At 41.0% G+C, this 20420-nt stretch overlaps 1 protein-coding gene across 1 annotated transcript in view; it reads right to left on the reverse strand.

Annotated features, from left to right (window-relative positions):
- The window catches only part of LAMA1 (laminin subunit alpha 1), a 173416-nt gene that overhangs the window by 25225 nt on the left and 127771 nt on the right, over positions 1-20420 (reverse strand). Inside the window, exons 37-48 of the mRNA XM_032293344.1 lie at positions 18681-18891; positions 18394-18510; positions 18104-18267; positions 16008-16143; positions 15095-15188; positions 13466-13582; positions 10575-10757; positions 10104-10258; positions 8314-8457; positions 7279-7412; positions 5407-5557; positions 4218-4342 (exon numbers count right to left, since the gene is read on the reverse strand). Of these exons, the coding sequence (XP_032149235.1) occupies positions 4218-4342; positions 5407-5557; positions 7279-7412; positions 8314-8457; positions 10104-10258; positions 10575-10757; positions 13466-13582; positions 15095-15188; positions 16008-16143; positions 18104-18267; positions 18394-18510; positions 18681-18891 (1731 nt within the window). The remainder of the gene's footprint in view (positions 1-4217; positions 4343-5406; positions 5558-7278; positions 7413-8313; positions 8458-10103; positions 10259-10574; positions 10758-13465; positions 13583-15094; positions 15189-16007; positions 16144-18103; positions 18268-18393; positions 18511-18680; positions 18892-20420) is intronic.

A 20420-nucleotide genomic window follows, 5' to 3' on the forward strand; every position in this document is an offset into this window, starting at 1 on the left:
TTAAAAATATGCTTGCCATGAGAAGATGCAAGACAAATGCCCAGCTGCTTTATAAGGAAAATAAGGCTAATGTAGGCAGTATTCATTGTGGTAAAAAGACATTTCTTTATAGGAAGATAATTGCTATAAATATTTCATTTATCAACTGGATTTGTTTATTCTAATCTCCTTGAATGTAACTGTTGTTTCCTAATTCTGTGCCTTCGGGATAATTTTTATATTGACATTTTCATTCTGCTGATGAGGTTTTAACTAATACCTCAGGTAAACTAGAGCTATGATGAAAAACAAGTATGTGCCCATATACCAGAAGCATCATTTCACAAAACAATCACTGACATCCTCAAAAATCTGCGGGATGAGCTTAAAGACCCGTTTCATACTTAAGAGAGGAGCACATGGGTTACAACAGGTTTCTAACATAGCCAGGGCATTTTCAGGTGAGTGTGTTTCCTGGTCTTTTCCTCCAACACAGCAAAGGGCTGACTTGACTCACTAGTTAATTAAAAAGCCATTCATCTGGAACAGATCATAATTATGTTCCAAAGATAATTTTCTGGAATATCATAAGGCTTGAGAGTAAAACTTGGATGAGGATGGTTTTTGGGTAGGAGTTTGAACTTTTCTCAGTTACAGGTGTAACAACCAAACTCAGTGCCACATCTCCAAGCAAGGCAGTAAAATTGTTTCCATGGATGATAAAACAAAATAAAAAAAAAAAATAGTGCTTTATGAAACCTGAGGTTTCAAATGTATAAATTACCTGAGCTCTTGCTTTTTCAAAAATTTCTATCATGTAGGCTCTTTTAGGAATTATAACTTAAAAGAAATGCACTGCATAAATTTTTCTATTGTGCTTTAATTCTTCAGTCTTTAATTCTTAAGCCTGTGGCTTCCTAGCCATATGTTCTATTGCTCTACCTCTTGGCCAACCACAGTTGCATGTGCCTAAGGATAGAGGCTCTGGCCTACTGGGGTTCAAATCCCAGGCCCCCAACATACTAGCTGTGTGAACTTGGAAAAGTCACCTAACCTCTCTGTGTGCCCTTCCCTTCATCTCTAAAACCGGGATAACCATAAAACCTCTCTGGGAGGGCTATCCCAGGCAAAGTTCTTAGAACAGTGCCCCGCACACAGCAGATGTTCTCTCTCATTATTCTGCTATGTTCAGAGGTCCTCCATGGGCCGGTCCCCATTTTTGCCTATGAAAAGCTGAGCCTCACAGATTAAACTACCTTGTTCATAGACACACCCCAAGAAATCATAAAGCCAGGTTTCAAGCAAAACTCCAGACATCTGTCTTGGTCCTCAGTGCATGGCCCTTCCCTCCCCAGAGCATGTGAGCCCTCCTCTCTCAAGAACGTGGGGGCTCTGCCACTGGGTTCTCTCCCTCAACATGACCTGCTGAAGTGCGGTGGCCATGAAGAGGGGAACCTCAAATGAAATGATGACTGAACATGATCGAAGACTTGTCCCCATGTCAGTCACTTCCCTGAACTTCTCCCAGAGCCCCTGCTGGCTTCCCGACTATGACCAGAGGCATATGTGCCTCAACAGTTGGCCCAGGTGCCTGTTCCCCAAGTGAGCCCTGCCTCCGTAAGGGCCGAGGACAAATGAAAACTCAATTAATCACAGCACTTCATGGACAGCTCTGTTCCAGCCTTAGAAATGCCCCATTCATTACCCATAGGTTCAAGTGGGAGCCTGCAATCAGGCAGGCCTGGGGTGAGGCCCACCCTCCACAGCGCTCAGCCCCGTGAGTCTAGGGCTCCATCATGAGATCTGGATAATCCTGATCTGACCTACTAGCATGCCCTGCTGCTGCCATGCAAGGGCGTGAGCTAACCTTGGCCCAGGCTTGGGATGCTACTTCTCCAACTATGGCCCCTTGCCACAGCCCATGCATTTTCTGCTTTCTATACAGGTGTTTCCCCCTAAGTCATGAGATATCTGAGCCATGAGATATCTGAGGACACATGTGAGGCATGTGGGCATGGCCAGTACCTAGCAGAGGGCCTGGAATACAGGTGACTGACTTGTGTCAAAGTCCAGCCACGTAGCCAGCACTCTCTCACAATGTCCACTTGTAAATAATGCAAGGATTATGCCTGTTAATTAAATAAAGGGTCTTTCCATATTTTTTGATGAGATTATTAGAATCAGTGGTTAATTTTGTAATACCCTTTGAGAATGTAAGAGATTGCTCGTAATTACAAACAGTGATACCATGTACAAGTGTAATAATACATTCGAAGAGGAATAAAAAGTTTCAGTTCATTTACTTGGTAATATAAATAACATTTAAGAGTAAACACTCAAAATTTTTAAAAAAATCTAGAAGACATCAATTGACTGCACTAATGATTTAATTATGGCAAATTGTACACAAACGTGAAAGGGTCAAGGAATTACCATCTAAGTCTGCTAAAATGGATTGTCACTAGAATTAGGTTATTAACTCTTTGAACTAAAGTTTTTGTCTAACAGGAGAAAGGGTGCAGGGGGGACTTTACCTAAAGTGAAGATGACAGTTCAATCAGTTTACAAACAGACATAAAGTACCAGTCTGTGCCTATGTCAGCACTTGACAAAGTATGTTTTATGAAACAAAAGCAACTCCAGACACATTTTTTTGTTTTGTTTTGAGACAGGATCTTACTCTGTCACCCAGGCAGAAGCACAGGGGCTCAAGTGATCCTTTCACCTCAGCCTCCAGAGTAGGTGGGACAAGAGGCACACACTACCATGACCAGCTAATTTTTGTATTTTTTGTAGAGATGAGGTTTCTCCATGTTGCCCAAGCTGGTCTCGAACTCCTGCGCTCAAGCAATCCACCTGCCTGGCCCTCCCAAAGTGCTGGGATTATAGGCATGAGCCTCACCCAAAGGCACCTTTTCCAAAAGGGTTCAAGGTCAGGTGAGTTTGTGAAATACGGCATCTCTGGAGCAGTGCCTGTCATTACCTCATGAGGCAATAACATTTCTTTTTATCTGCCAATTACAAAGCCATGCTTTTTCACACATTTATTGTCAAAAAAAAAAAAAAATCCTGTGATATTTACCTACAAAGTAAAGCCATATCACTGTAGGAGACCAGTGATAAACACTGATAAAGCGTTTCAAGTTTATAAAGTATTTTCATACACATCATGTTGTGCGTTCATAATGATAATTTTTAGAGGTAGGTAAGACAAGTATGATCATCATTTCTCTTTTCTGGAAAAAGAAACCAAACCTTAGTGAGGTGAAGAGACTCACTATCCAAAGCACCGAAAAAAATTTTGGTGGGGGACTTGGGCCAGAAGCTTAAGAAACTTAGACTCTAAACCCAATATTCTTTTTTAATCCTAAGGCTACAATCACCAAGCCTCTGGTCCTAAGTTTTTAAACAAGCAAAGGAGGGAAAATTGAGAAGAGAAGGTGTAAACTACAGACCTGACAATGACAAAATGAAAATTCACCTGTGAATTTCTAAATGTGCTGTGAGTTGCTTTATCTGATCTTGTCACTGCTCACTGTTAATTACAGATATCCATCTGGACAGAGCAGCCCATTAGACAAGATAAATTATATCAGATGTTACATTTCTCTAATGGAAATAGGCGATTTATTGTCTTAATTACTAAAGCGATGGAAAACAGGTCTTATATACTTAAGAAGTTGCAGTTGTTTTGTTATAAAATAACAGAGCTGGTGAGGGAAGATGTTGTACTCGGTAAGATTAAGTCATTAAATGTCTTTATATCAATGTATGCAAAAAGATATTGATTTTTCTCTATTTCCTAATGCATTTTATTTCTGGAATTGAAGAACATGGTTTGGAATTAGAAAGTAGTTATCTGTAAAAATTGACCATGCATGAAAAAATTCTTACCCTTGGAGATATTTTCAAAATAAAAATGTACAGTGATTTACTGAAGATTTGGCTGTGGCTCTCTGAGACAGAAGGTTGTTTGAGAAATTGTCTGAAACTTTTAGGATTTATGATCCATGATCAAAGCATACAAGATATAGGAAAAAGACTACTTCTTTTTAAAGGGTTAAAAATGATACCTGTGCTGCTCTCAGTAACTAATCTACATTATATCCTTTGCAATAAGACCAGCAATGTCACAAACTCTGTCCTTTCTTGATGTGCATGTATTAATAAATTATTTCAGCATTTTTCAGATGTCAACAGAAAGACATATTATGTTCTAAATCATGGAGACTTCTTACCTTCCGAAGCACCCATGACACTTGCCTTCCCTTTCAATATAGTTCCACAGGCCGATCGATTTTCCATTGAGGAAGGCCTCTCCCAAGCAGCCTTTAAAATGAGTAACCTTCACAGCAGGAGATTTCTAATGCAAACAAGTAAACAAATATAACCAATACGTAGCTGATGAAGCAAAATAAATTCTCCAAGTGCACAAAATTTCTCCCTGGGAGCTTCAATCTAACAGATTCAAATTTGTTAGAGAGAACATTAGAAAAAAGGCCAGTTTGTAATTTCCTCCCCGTTATGAAGTGGAGTGAATGATGACTGGGCAGGATCTTAAAGATCATCTCAGTGACTAGGGTTGATAGAGAAAAGCGTGTTGTACGGGTGAAAAAACGGACAGTCAAGAGTGTGATTGGTAGAGAGGGCCCAGCAGGACCTGAGACCTGGACTCCCACTTCAGAGCATTGAGCCACGTCCAAAAAAATGCAATTATGTTTGGTGAGAGAATAACTGACACAATAAAATAAATATGGTGGGCGTTTTTGCTAAACACTAATGAGTATTAATCAACTACCAACTAGAGCTAGACTAGAGATGAAGAAACTTCACAGGAATTAACATGGAGCATTGAATTTCCTGTTAATCATTCGGAAGGAAACCCAAATAGCAAGATGAGCCATTGGCTTTTTCTCCATTTATGCTACAGATTAAGCATCACCCTTTACTGTACAAAACCAGCCCAGCTCTGCAGAGGAACTGTCAGGAAGCAAAACAACAGGAGCAGAAACATCTTCATCTGCCTAGGATATATTCCACCATTTAAACATATGACTCTTTTATTTACTTTTTTTTTGAGACCGAGTTTCACTCTTGCTGCCCAGGCTGGAGTGCAACGGTGCCATCTTGGCTCACCACAACCTCCACCTCCAGGGATTCAAGCGATTCTCCTGCCTCAGCCTCCTGAGTAGCTGCGACTACAGGCATGCAGCACCACGCCTGGCTAATTTTGTATTTTTAGTAGTGACGGGGTTTCTTCATGTTGGTCAGGCTGGTCTCAAACTCCCAACCTCAGGTGATCCGTCTGCCTCAGCCTCCCAAAGTGCTAGGATTACAGGCCAGAGCCAACCTGCCCAGCCCATGACTTTTATATATAGATAAAAATCAGCCAATCAGTCCTGTTCAGAAGAACTCTCAGAATGTTACCTTGATTTGTCCTCCAAGACCTCCGACGAACATGAGTGTTGAATTGTTTACATCCAGAACCTTGGCTGTCCCAGGGGATTTACTTGTTTTTGTTGGTGGATTTTGATTTGAGTTTATTTCCTTTACACTCAAGGAACCCATGTTTCCAAATCTAAGGGTCACAAAGAATCGCAAAAGGAAATTTCAGAATTTCAAGTTGGCATACATACATCCCCATGTTTCCTTCACACCCACCATCCGCTGTTCCCAGAGGGCCCCGCAGCAGCACCCCCTGCTGGTCTCCTGGCTTCCAGTCTTGCCTGCTGCCCCAAAATCTTAAAGAGTAGTTCTGAAACAGAAATTTCATCATGTTGCCTCCCTGCTTAAAACATTCGAGTTGAGCTAAACTGTATCTGAAGATATGTCTACACTGTGAATATTATCCCATTTATAAATTTAAAAATTCCCAACACACCATAACATTATGGAAAAGTGAAAAGAAAACATATACTTAAAGCTGCTCAAAAAGAGATTACCTCTGGAGAAGGATTTTAAAAGGAATAATTTTGTTTTGTGCCTGAATTTTAAGAAAATGCACACCCCAACTGCATTCTTGTTTTCTGTCCTTGTCTACATGCAATGCGCTGCCAGCCACATGCAATTTCTACCATGACACGCTTTACTCCTCTTTTCTGGGGAATAAACATTTTACCAGGTTGGCTACCTTACACATAGACTTTCCAAAAGTAATATTCTTTATTTTTTAATTTTTTTAGAGACAGGGTCTTGCTCTGTCTGTCTCCCAGACTGGAGTGTGGTAGTGTGATCATAGCTCACTGCAGCCTCGGCCTCCAGTGCTCCAGTGATTCCCTACCTGAGGCTCCCAAGTAGCTAAGACTACAGGCACACACCACTGTGCCTGGATAAATTTTTAAATTCTTTTAGAGACAGGGTCTCACTATGTTGTCCAGGCTAATCTCAAACTCCTTGTTGCTCAAACTCCTCCCACCTCAGCCTCCCAAAATACTGGGATTATAGGAGTCAGCCACCATGCCTGGTCACTAAAGGTAACATTCTAAAGGTAACCTAAACTTTTAGACATTTTAGACATTCTAGAGGTAACCTAAGCTTCTCAGTTTTTTCTTCTTTTGATTGTTGATTTTAGTAACAAGTTAGTTTCTCTTGTAGTAAGAAAAAAAAATCCATACCCTAATTTCTTTTTAAAACATTTTTTGAACTTTTTTTTTTTTTTTTTTGAGACAGAGTTTCACTCTTGTTGCCCAGGCTGGAGTGCAATGGCATGATCGCGGCCCACTGCAACTTTCACCTCCCGGGTTCAAGCGATTCTCAGCCTCCTGAAGTAGCTGGGATTACAGATGCCTGCCACCGTGCCCAGCTAATTTTCTTGTATTTTTAGTAGAGACAAGGGTTCACTATCTTGGCCAGGCTGGTCTTGAACTCCTGACCTCAGATGATCCACCCGCCTCAGCCTCCCAAAGTGTTGGGATTACAGGTGTGAGCCACCATGCCCAGCCTTGAATTAATTTTTTATTATATATTGACAAATTATAGTTGTACATACTTCCGAGGTGCAAAAGGATGTTATGATTTTTGGGTATGATGTGGAATGATTAACCATCAATGTGTGAATGGATAAAGAAAATGTATTTTATACACAAATACACAATGGAATACTACTCAGGCTTAAAGAAGAAGTGGTTCTGTCACTTATAACAAATGCTTATTTCTACAGCTAACCTAAGCTAAGTATTGTTTGGTTATAATCTGACTTTCCAGAAGTTTCAAAGCCTATTATATGATGTTACAAGCATATAATTATTACAAGACACACTTTAAAAAAGAGAGCTGCTCTGAGAGAACATTCTCTACCACCTGGCTGCATGGATACTGTGCCATCTGTCGTCATCAATGGGAAAGTCTGGAAACTCCAAGCGTGTTGACCCGGAGCCCAGGTCCCACAGGAGGGCCACTTTACCTCGTCGCATCTCCACTGCAAGGAAATCAGACTGGGGGCAGGGCATGGGCGGGGATCAGTTTACACACTGGGCTGTTCGTTGATCACCAGAACACTTTAAAGACTCAATTCTTACGTTGTTTTCTCTGTTCTTAAAAATAAATAAATTAATAAAAAGCAAAGCCGCACCATCTATTTTCTTTTGTTTGAAATGGTCCCCTCCCTGAAGCTGGAGCATGACTCACGGACCTAGGAACATTAGCGCCTCCCTGCGTGCCTGGCATGGCCCTCCTCAATGCCTCCTATAGAGTCCCCAGGAAAATTCATCAAGGGTCACAGGCAGTCCACAGGGAGCACTAGGGAAGGCGCTGAGCTTGTTCATTTTCCCAGGCACTGAGCTTGTTCACTTCTAAGATATGGAAGTGAACTATGTAGTAAGACAGGAGCCATGAGACCCCACCCCTGTCACAGACTTGCGTGTGTTTTGCATCTGATCTCCTAAGAAGACATTTCAGATGCTACATGTGCTTGTGAACATCTTCTGCCCTACACACCCAAGGCTTCTGTTCTCACTGGCATACCCAACGTGTCAAAGAGCTTTCACAGGCACTTGCCGTCTGGGTACCACTGGAGTCCTTGGCAAGAAAAACCTGAGGGCAGCTTGATGATTCTGATACTCAGTCACTCCAGGGGTCACGGGGGAATCACAAAAAAGTTCCATCCCCCCAGGGTTTGCGATTAAGATGGCATCCTTTGGAAATGTCACTTTCCTTCTCACAGGCATTTAATTTAGTCGTTTGCTCATTTTTAATCTAATGCTACCATCTAAATCTCCCTATGGGAGATTTAGAGATTTCACTAAGGACTATTTTTTTACCAAATAAGGAAAAATTCAGAAAAATCTAGAAATGCATAAAAGATTAAGTGTTGCCTTCCAAATGTCCATAACTTACAGTGGTGCTGCTACCGAGGTAGAAGAGAAGATTATCGGGTTCGTGTGTCTTAACATTTAGTATTAAGGTGTTGTAGTTAGTGGAGGAAATCTGAGGCTGATAGGCCCGGACACAATCTCTGTCTGCAGACACAGCAACTTTAATCTGTAGAAGGAAAATGACAGTGTCTCCATCATTTAGTGACACACACTGGCAGCTCACCAGCAGCTCAGTAATGCTATTCTGTAATGAATTTTCACTGAGGCAGGTTTCTTCTCTTGATAATACACAATGATTCATGTTTAATAAAGTAACATATCAGATGGTAATAGAAATGATTTCATTTAGTCAAGTGTTTAAACATGAGAAAATCAGTGTTAGTTTTTGATAAGTTATTTTACATAGGAAACCATCTTGCTCACATAAGATTTAATTCCTTAAAGACAAGGATCTTATCACCTGGGAATCTTTTTGCCCGACACAAAGAGGATATTTGCTCATCATTTGGTGAATAAATGGAGGGGTAACAAATTTATTCACTCGGCAAATATTTACAGAGTAATTATTGTACTTACTACATATTTCTTTGAGTAGTAATTCTTTGCATATATATCTTACATTGGTCTGAAAGAGTCTAAGTTTGGTATTAACCATAGCAACAAGAACCATTCCTTGGGCTTACATTTATTTATTTACTTATTTATAGACAGGGTCTTGCTCTGTTGTCCAGGCAAGTGCAGTGGCGTGATCATAGCTCACTGCAGCCTTGAACTCCTAGGCTCAAGCGATCCTCTGGCCTCAGCCTCCTGAGTAGCTGGGACTACAGGTTCACACCACTAAGCCTGGTTATTATTATTATTATTATTATTATTACTATTTGTTTTTAGTAGAGACAGGGTCTCACTATGTTTCCTAGGCTCATCTCAAATTCCTGGTCTCAAGCAATCCTCCCACTTCGACCTCCCAAACCGTGGGAGTTATGAGTGTGAGCTGCCATGACCAGCATATATAGCAACTGTAACTGAAACAGATGGAAGCCAGAGCTCACGGTTACCAACATTCTTTTTCCAATAGCAAGGAAACTTGAGGGGAAAAGAGAGAGCCCTGTGTTCCTTTTTCTTGTCTAGGAAGCCTCAGGCAGACAAATGCAGGTCCAGAGGCTGCATTCATCCTCTCGAAGTCCCCAATCACATGACAGCTACACATTCTCTCAAAAGGAAACTTTTTTCCCTTACAGCACAGCCAGTGCCACGTACTGTGGGTAAAACATTTTCTCATGTTTGAACTGCTCCAGGTGTCCAGTGCTTTAGGCATTTAGCGACCTGGATTTGTGCAGCCTTCGTGTGCATACAAACTTTTCTCAGACCACTCCAGGATGAGGCTCATACTACGCAAACATTTTAAAGACTACTTGGAGTATCAAAACTAAGTTGGTAAAATGAAGAAATAACACCACATGCAACCCATAAACTTAGAGTGACGTCAACCTGTAGATTTGACATGTTCCACACCATCCAGGCTAATAGTTTTAAATTTAGTCTATAATGATAAATCTCCATAAATACATAGAGATCTCTTTTCTAACAACATTTTGAAGCAGGCTGAATAAAAGCAGAGCTCAAAGACAATGAAGCTAGTTATTGGCTTTAAATATACCTGGACAGGGCTGTGAGGAAGCCAGGATTACTGGGATCTGGGTCTTTGGGAGTCCTAAGGGACCCAGTGTGACTGAGAGCCATGTCTGCATGAATTCCCTGGGACCACACATGACTGAGAGCCCCGTTATGAAAGACATGGGGCCCCAAACTCACAGAAGCTGCTTGTTTCCGGGCCTGGCTGATCAGCAGTTTAATTTCTGATAGGTTTCTGCTCAGGTTCTCTTCTAACACCTTCAAAGGCTTCAAGCGATCAAACAAAAGGTTGGCTTGCGTTTCCACATCTTTAACTTTTCTTCCAGCCAACAGAGCTAACAAATACAAGAAGGCAAGGGGTGGCAAGGAAGTTGGAGAGGGGGGAAAAGAAGATTATTGATTGTCCATTAACAATGCACTAGGTAAAACAGCACCCTAATAATCAAATCCACGACATTTGGTACATAGATTAAAACATGCACCAGTAGCATGCATTGCCTATGGCCCTTCTCTTTACACAGGCGAATCCAGATGTTGGCATCCTTTTACTTCTCAGAAGCATGGTGAACAATGCACCACTGTGTGCGCTTAGCTAGCACCACATCTGCATGACGCAGATGGTCACAGCTGGAAGGAAGGGTGCTGACATACTGGCCATGGTGGAGTCCTGCATTAGCTGGTGTGTCTCTTGTAACGTGGTGTTGACCCTGGACAGGCCGGCAGACGTGGTCAGCAGCTCCCGGCTCAGCTCCACCACGTCCCTCAGCGTGCTCACCGCGCTCTCGCTTGCAGACGTGGCCAGCTCTTTGGTTTTGGCTCCTTTGTCTCTTATACCTAAAATAAATGTATAACCAAGCATGCACTTTGGTGCTTACACACAGAGAGAAGAATAAAACTACACCAAGCGTTTTGCCCCACTTGTGTGTGATTAAATACTTCACACAGAAATATATTATTGTCCTATTACTGATGCCGAACACAAACTGAAGCTTGCTTGTTTGCTTTTTTTTCTTTCAGGCATTGGTCAACGGCCGAAGAGCTTCTTGTTTCTAACGGCAATATGAAAGCTGCATATCATATGCCCTACTCTCCCTTTTTAGGGACAAATGAAATAGTTTTTGTTAATAATGCTCTGGAATATTATTTCAGTACACAATGGGATCACAAAAGCAATGGCCAATCACTGTGTGATCAGTGTCTTACATGTTATTAGCTAAACTTCTTTATTTGAGTCCTTTTCCATCACCCCCTTCTCATCTTCATGAAACATGTTCTCCATATCCTTTCATGTCTGGATAATAAAGATTTGGATCCTAGGTCTGCAGCTATGGTGAAAATGTCTTAGGTTAGAGGAAGAGGTATTTTCCCATTGCATTAACTGGCTGCTAGAAGTAACAGCAGAACAACGCCTAAACACCCACTCAAGGTAAATTGGAATTCAGTTATTCTAGAAAATCTGGGTGAGGATTTGTTTGTGTTTGTTTGTTTGTTGAGACAGTTTTGCTCTGTCACCCAGGCTGGAGTGCAATGGCGAGATCTTGGCTCACTGCAACCTCCGATTCCCAGATTGAAGTGATTCTCCTGCCTCAGCCTCCTGAGTAGCTGGGATTACAGGCACATGCCACCACATCCAGCTAATTTTTTATATTTTTAGTAGAGGCATGGTTTCACCATGTTGGTCAGGCTGGTCTTGAACTCCTGACCTCGTGATCTGCCCACCTTGGCCTCCCAAAGTGCTGGGATTACAGGTGTAAGGCACCACGCCTGGCCCTGGGTGAGGATTTTTAAAAGGCACTATTATTCATTTTTGAAGTATTTAATCACACACAAGTGGGGCAAAACATTTACAACAGAAAAAGCTGAAAAAGGGGTATACAGGTGGCCTTTTCACTTTTCTTACAACTTTTCTGTAAGCTTGAAATTATTTTCAAATAACGTTATTAAGCATTTAGTCAAAATATACCATAGCGTCCTTATAAAAAAAGAAAATGAAAGAAATCTTCCAGATCAGAAAATGCTCCATTGTTCAAGGTAAGAAGTAAGGCCAACGCAGCCATGCCCAGTTTCCCCAGGTAACTCCCATGCTTACAAACAGAAACCCTGCAGACAGAAGGACGTTGCAGCTTCTTGTTTTCAATGGCTTTAAAGCATTTTAAAGTGCTCCTTTGAGCACTTCAGAAGACTTTTTCAAAAGATACTTATTAAGAAAAAAAGAAGAACCAGCAGAGTGGCTCAGGCCTGTAATCCCAGCACTTTGGGAGGCCCAGGCAAGAGGGTTGCTCGAGGCCAAGAGTTCAAGACCAATCTGGGCAACAAGTGAGACCTGGTTTCTACAAAACAACAACAATTTTAAAAGTAAAAATACAGGCCAGGCGTGGTGGCTCACGCCTGTAATCCAGCACTTTGGGAGGCCAAGGCAGGTGAATCACCTGAGGTCAGGAGTTCGAGATCAGCCTGACCAACACGGCAAAATCCCTTCTCTACTAAAAATGCAAAATTAGCCGGGTGTGGCGCTGCAGCTACTCAGGAGGCTGAGGCAGAAGAACTGCTTGAACCCAGAAGGCAGAGGTTGCAGTGAGCTGAGATCGCACCACTCCATGCCAGCCTGGGCGACAGAGCAAGACTCCATCTCAAAGAAAAAAAAATAGTAGGCCGGGCGCGGTGGCTCATGCCTATAATCCCAGCACTTTGGGAGGCCAAGGCGGGCGGATCACGAGGTCAAGAGATCAAGACCATCCTGGCCAACACAGTGAAACCCCGTCACTATTAAAAATACAAAAAAATTAGCCGGGCGTTTGGCAGGCGCCTGTAGTCCCAGCTACTCGGGAGGCTGAGGCAGAAGAAGTGCTTGAACCCAGCAGGCGGAGGTTGCAGTGAGCCAAGACTGCGCCACTGTGCTCCAGCCTGGAGTCAGAGCAAGACTCAGTCTAAAAAAAAAAAAAAAGTAAAAAGCAACAAAAGAACAAAAGAGAAGTTTAAGGTGATGTACATAATGTACTGCAGCATAATTCATTTGTATTACACTGTAAAAAATTATCCTATTTACAATTTTAATGAATACCACATTTCTAAATCGTCAGTATGAAAGTGATCAGTGAGCCTGATGTTTTCCTGCCTCACTAAAGAAGATGGCCAAGCAAGCAGTCTTCAGTTTGCCACGTTCATAATGAAACTGGCATTTTCCCCTAAGGCAGGTAAAGCACATTCCAGATTCTTCACTTGCTGACTTTCAGCGGTCCTTCTTCCTCTAAGCAATGTGTCAAGCCCATTTCAAAAGTAAGCAATTCAGACAGTACTATGCAATCTCTGTTTTTAAGACTATAATTCTAGTAGTTTGATGCATGTGTTGTGACATTATTTTAAAAAGCAGTGATTTTCATTTCTAAATCATATTCCTTTGCAAGTAAAAATTCTGCCAATCTTAGTCAGATTTTTTGAGCTAGAGCCTTGATCAGTCTTGAGGCAGGACTTCCTTATGCTCCTGGGTGATGCTTTTACAATGAGAAGACATTATTTAAAGCAAGAAGGTCCTTTCCACTCACCTTCAGGAATTGCTCTAAGTATCAAGAGTGATTCATTGGTTTGCCTGGTAATTTCACCAGCATTCTCTTGAAATCTGTTTGTGTTATTTCTCAGTTCACTCAGTTCCAATGCAATACCTATTTAAAGGGAGAAAAGTGTTTCCTTTCAGGTTAGCCTACTAAATAGTTGCCTAGGCAACAGCTTTATCATTCTTGACCAGCTACAGAATCCACAGCTTTCTAAAGAGACTCCCGATATTGACAGTTTTCCCAGCAAAACTGAGCACCATTTATTCTAGAAATTAAGAGTGTATTTCTAGCTTGATACATCATTTTTTCTAGTTTGTTTGTTGACTTTTTCACTAACATTTCTACTTAAGTTTCATGTCCGATTTTACTAGAGCTCAAGGATGAAGAGCTGAGTTTAAGTCACTCAGTCTTAATTAGAGGCACTAGCTTCCCATCCCCACCTGAATCTTGACTCCCTTTCTCCTCTGGGTTGTAAAACCCCTAAGGTGGGAGTCTTCCTCACAATCTCCCACCCGCGACTCTGGCCAGTCCTATTCCCTTTCTATTTCCTTCTGGCCACCCAACTGGAACTCAACTCAATCTCCTTCTGAAGTTTGATCACAGCTTTTATTTTTAAAATTTCTGTTCTTAACATACAATCACATTTAGATTTTGAGCACATGGTTAAAGTGGGACATTTTAATTGCCAACAAGTTCCCAATTTCACTACCTGTGAAGTACCTCTGCTTGTACAGACTGAAACTACAGCCCATCAACATCAATATGCATTTTCCATACTGTGAGATGACAACATAAATTCTAAATTGTGTCACTCAGAGAAGAAAAATTATGCACGTATCTGGGCCTTTGGTTCAGACAGCTGTGGAAGGATCCAGTGTTAGACTTGGAAGTAAGTCATCTGTAAAGGGTACAAGCTGTGTGTATGGCCCACTATTTGCTCCTCCAGAAATCTTGGTATTTTTGATATATTAGAATGTATTATGGTGAAAAGCACATTATTTGTTATAAAAAAAATTGTATAACTACGTGGTTTCTCTCACACAACAGATTCCTGCTGCCATTTTGGTTTATGTTGATTGGATGAATCGCCCTTACATATGCCAAGTCATTCTTTCTTGAAACTTTAGGACAAACTAAGCTGCATAGGTATTTTTTGGAAAAATGGATAAGTCAATTATGATTTAATTGAATAATGATTAAATGAGAACCTACCATGAGTCTACCATGATGTTCGTCCCATGAGAAAGGTAAAAGAAATATCAAACATAAGCGATCTCCTCAAGGAACTGTGACAACTAGGGGAACACATGCAATCCAAGGTAACCCAACAAACACCAGGAAGAACAGTGAAGGTTCCAAGCTCAGGCAGTGAGTAGAGGATTTCATCGCTAAGGACAGGTTAAAGATAGAGGCAACTGCACAATAAAGGAAAAGGTTATCAGTAGAATAAAAATGCCAAATTATAGGAAGTTTATATGATAGGAAATTGGAATAGAAATGGGACATAGAAATGCTAAGCTTCAAGTTGCTTCACACAAGGAAAACATTCTTAGAGGCTGATGCTCAGTGAGACGCTCACACTCACTCTGTCTGTCTACACCGCCCGGGCCACACACTGACCTGGAAGCTTCCTGCTGAGGTTGTCTCCTTCTTTTAGATATTTGGAGCTGCGCTGCATGGCCGCTTTCCCATTAGAAACAAGGGATTCTGAGAACTGGAAAACAAAACCACTTAAGCATGGTGAGAGCAGGGCACAGTGGAGTCCTGCTGGGGATGGAGGAAGTGACTCCATCAGAGTAGCCCCCAACCACGTTCCCAGCAAGAAAGTCAGCCAGGTACCACATATGGCAATTTAAAACGGCTGAGGTGAGAGGACACAAAGGCATTTTTTTTTTTTTTTTTGAGACAGAGTTTCACTCTGTCACCTAGGCTGGAGTTCAGTGGCATGTGATCTTGACTCACTGCAACCTCTGCCCCCTGGGGTTCAAGTGATTCTCCTGCCTCAGCCTCCCCAGTAGCTGGGATTACAGGCACGTGCTACCATGCCTGGCTAATTTTTGTATTTTTTTAGGAGAGATGGGGTTTCACCATCTTGGCCAGGCTGGTCTTAAACTCCTAACCTTGTGATCCACCTGCCTCGGCCTCCCAAAATGCTGGGATTACAGGCTTGAGCCACCGCACCTGGCCACAGAGACATTTTTAAGTAGATAAGGAAGGAAACCAGCCATCCAATAGAGATTTTCACCATGGTTAAAGAAAAATGTCTCCAGTATACATCAAGTAGCATTATCATTTTTGGTGCAAGGAAACGTGAGATTGCTCTCATTTCTACACTGGTTTCTAGTCTGTCTAAAGAAGTACTTATGACCTTAAAAAATTCAAACACAGATCACATGATGACAGAAGTCAGAAACAGATTCCACCAGAAACGAAAGTTAATAGGCAGAAATGGGGGCCACTGAGTCTTTGCTCAAACCCGGTACAGAACCATCTCCCACAGAGCCCAGAAAAAGAAGCCCACGGCATTTCCTACCAGGCTCATCTCCGTCACAGTCCTGTGAGCATCTCTGGCCAGTTCCTCTGATTCTTCGATCAGGCTCTGGATGTTGTAATGGACATGGGCTGCACTGGTGGCATTCAGGGACACATTTCTGACATTTTCAAGGTTACTATCAAAGCAGCATATTTAGAAACGTTATGATAAACTAAATCAAACTTGCTAATTCACTCACAAAAATCCTAAGTGCCTACTAGTCTTGAAAGCCTCCTATGTTCTTTCCCCTTAGAAAAGTATCATCCATAAAAAATAACAACCTATGGATTCCCATGTAACTTCAAAAGTAATCTTTGAGAAGCCATAGCCCCTTTGTCATAATAACACTCAAAACTGCTATTTAGCCAGTAGCAAGGAAGAAACTATTGCTGTTCCCCTTAGACAACCACTCATCCCTTTCCTCCAGCTGCCCTCAGCATCCTCCAACCCATGCTCCAATCCCCTGCGTGTGTCTAGGGTGCCGCTGCATGTTCGTGTTGGTTATCAACTCCCTGCAACATACTTGTTAACCTCCAACAAGTGTTCCTAAGCAGACCTGAGGCCACTGAATCTTATCCCGCAAACGGCATATGACAATTTTACAAAGGTCACTAGAGATTTTGAAGGAGGATCAGCTAGTATTTTAACCAGCTGCACATCATTCTAACAAGCGGGCACATTGCTTAGGAACTTGGTAACTGGTAAAGGCACAATGTCGTCCGGTGCTCTCTATCTTGAAAATGAAGTCTGGCAATGGGCACATCTTTGCCTGCTGAGTAATTCACTTCATTTTCTTTCCAAGGTTATTGAGTCGGGCAATTCCCAGACCGAGTATTGGCAGTTACTGCTTGTTACTACTGGACTGGCAAAATTCTGTGATTTATAAATAAAAGATAATAATTTAACTTTGTGTATCACACCAAATTGCTTCTGCTACTCATATGAAGTGATAAAGATCTTGTGTTAGCTAGGTATGGAGTCAGAATATTTTTTTCTCTGTGGGGGAAAGGATGAAAGCTTATGAAAAGAGCTGGTACCTAATGCCACTTTCCACTACTGATTCCTATGACATATTAGGAAACAGTACGCAATCTAGCACAGAATTTATGCAATATTCTATCTTATATCATTTTTAATTGCTTTTGTTGTGTGAACTAATCTTTTATGTCAGCATTTTTCAAATAAGGAGATACTCTTCTTTCCCTTTCCACAGAACATGCACACACAGACACACAAATCGTCCCAGTGTGGTCAGGCTTTCCACCCATAATGCATAGCAAATTAAAAAAAAAAAAAGAAATTTACCAATTAATTCACAGTATTGTGTAAATCACTAATAACACCCAAAACATTGGTGCCCACATTTGCTGCACATGAGAATCACCTGAGGGTTAAAAAAATTGAGGCTACATCCCAGACCCTCTAGGTCACAATCTTTAGTGGGACAGTGGCTAAGGGACAAAGGCATCGGTGTCTTACCAAGCTCCCCAGATTATTCCAATGTGCAGACAAGTTTGAAATGACTGGCCTAAAATTGTGCTTCTTGTTTAAAGGCACTTTTAGAAAGTTGAGTACATATTTTTTAAATATCCAAAAAATATAAGTTAAAGTAACTGTGTTACAATGGCAGATTTTCAGGCAGTAGAAAATAATTGGAGGTGCTCTCTCTCAGGGATTAGAAAAGAGAATCTCAACACTTGCAGGTAGAGTGGGCAGGCACATCCTCCACCCAAATCATACCCCAAAAAGGCAAGATCTGTAAATAAATTAATAACCTCATTCTGTCCCACCTGCAACCTAACAAAGCCCTGAGCACCCAGTAGGTGCTTAACAAAGCCTCGATGGCTTGATACTGTAGCATACTATGTGTTTTAAGTCCTGTCTCATTATTTGCATTTTTCCATCATATATGTATGTCAATGGTAGCTATGTTAGCAGATACGAGGAAATCCAACTTGTCGGGTAAATAAAACAGCAGTGCTTATTCTTACACAAAGGAACAAGAGTGACCCATCACTGTGATAAAAACATCCAACTTTATTTTCTCTGATCAATAAATTGCAAGCTTTCACATTCCCACAAGGGTGTGGTCCTACCTGTCCAGAACATCTGCTAGTCTCTGGAACTCAGTGGCATGGTCCTCAGCTCTGTACACCAGGTCGAGTGCTTTCCTCTGGGACATGTGCATGACCAGGTCATCTACATGGTGCCTGATTTTGGCAGTCCATAAAAGTAGCTCATCCTGGTGACGCTCTAAGTGCTACATGGAGAAATTAATATTGTAAATATATGCACATCTATTTAATGACAGATACGTGTGCATACAGACAAGATGTGTGAAGATTCTTTAAAAACTGTATTGTGGCTGTGCCGAGTTGTAACTCACCTCTAGAGCAACTTGCACAGCATCTGTTTGTACACCCGCAGCATCTGTCAGTCTTCTTCCTTGGGCAATGAGCTCTGATGTCAAGTTTTGTTCTTCTTGAACATGTAGCTTTTTATCCTACAGCAGAAATGGCCTTTTAAGGATGCTTCATAAAAGCAACTCTGCTTCTGAGCTTTGTGCCTAATGCTATGAGCAGAAGTCAGTGCACAAGGCTCACTTTTAATTGCTTACATTGAAGTATTTTGTTACCCGTTCTAATTGAGAAGGAGAGAGCGAGTCAGACTCACAGTGAATTCTCTCAGGTTGGCATTGACCATGAACAGCAGGTGGTTGCTTTCCTGGGTCTTTGCCTCGGCTTCCCTCACAAGCGCCTCAGCTGCCTTTAGTTCATTGTTGTGCTTTGAAAGGAGGTGGTTTGCTGCTTCTTTTAACAACTCCAATTCTTCCAGAGGCTTCTGGTAATTTTCCTGAATTTGTGACAATAAATCTTCAGCAGCCCTGATAAATATGAATGGTTCACATAGTAAGTAAATGAACAACAAAGCTCCTATCTCTGAAATAATAGTGGAAAAAATTTTTAGATATTTATGCCTAGTCTTTTTTTGAAACTGTAAACGATACATCATAACTTCTTAAGAGTGAAAACAATTTTTCTAAGATAGCTACAGGTATGGCAGGTTTCTATGTTATCCTCAACAAATTATCTTTTATTTTTAATGGTGCATCTCACAGATACATTTATTCATGCCAGGAAGTAAACGGTACTTGTGTAAGTGCACAGCGAAGTTCCACGCTCCTATATAGTTTGCTGAAATTTACAGGCACAAATTTCATCTCATGTGTATTTCAAGTTAAGCTAGTTAGGATGACCATGAGCAGGCATAAGGCTTGAAGCTTTCAAAGCTTTACTTCTTTTATCAGCACTGATGATTTTATAAACGATGAAGCTCATTAAATCCCTCCTCCCAAAATTTCCTGGTAAACTTGGGTAGAGTGGGCTTTGTGGGGATCCCAACACAAACTTTCTAATACATTTTAGTAATGGAATTTAAAAAGATCATCTCCGTGAATCTGGATTCAGGAAATTGGGACGACATTCTGTGTTAGCGGGAACTGCAATCTTTCATTATATATCATACAGCAAGAAATTGAAAGAAGGCTATTCAGTGATTTGTCATGAATTTATCAATTAATTTATATGATAAAAGGATTTTCTGCAGCTAGTTAAGAAGAAACAGATTTCATAAAAGCTTTCAAATTGAAATTGACAAAAAGATATAATTTGCACCATGGATAAATGCAAGATTTAGAATATGAAAAGATTTTTTCCTTTATCTTTATAAATATGAATGACATCAAATTGCTTATTTAAATTAATTTTGAATTTATAGTTGCATAGAATAATAAAATTTCACACTACAAATCCTTGCAGTGGTTGGATATATCCTATTAACTCTTCATTTCAATTTCTCAAAAGAACTTTGAAAAATTCTATGGAAAATGCCTTGTAAAATGCCCTCAGCTTTCACAGGTATCAGGTCACCAGGTTAAGACACAATCAAAAACATTTTTCAAGGACATAAATTTGAACTCTGACATTATTAGAATAACAACAGGAGTTATTTAAACATACATATATTTTTTAATGATAATAAAGACGTTGCATTTGAGTAGGCAATAAGAACTAAAACACATACATAAAAACACAAACAAATCCAATATATTTCTAATGTCTGATCATGAATCTATTACTTCTTATTATTAAATAGGATATCTCTCTAAGAAAGTTTAAAATAAATTAGCCAGGCATGGTGGTGTGTGTGCCGGTAGTCCCAGCTACTCGGGAGGCTGAAGTGGAAGGATCGCTTGAGCCTGGGAGGTGGAGGTTGCAGTAAGCTGAGAAGGCGCCACTGCACTCCAGCCTGGGAGACAGAGTGAGCCCTGTCTCAAAAAGAAAAATAAGAAAGTTCAAAATAGAGGCGAAATTTTCATCTACAGATGACTCTACTATCTAAACTACAATCACA

The sequence above is a fragment of the Sapajus apella genome, unplaced genomic scaffold, assembly GCF_009761245.1.
Source record: "Sapajus apella isolate SASKATOON/1434 unplaced genomic scaffold, GSC_monkey_1.0 scaffold29, whole genome shotgun sequence".
Taxonomy (NCBI): domain Eukaryota; kingdom Metazoa; phylum Chordata; class Mammalia; order Primates; family Cebidae; genus Sapajus; species Sapajus apella.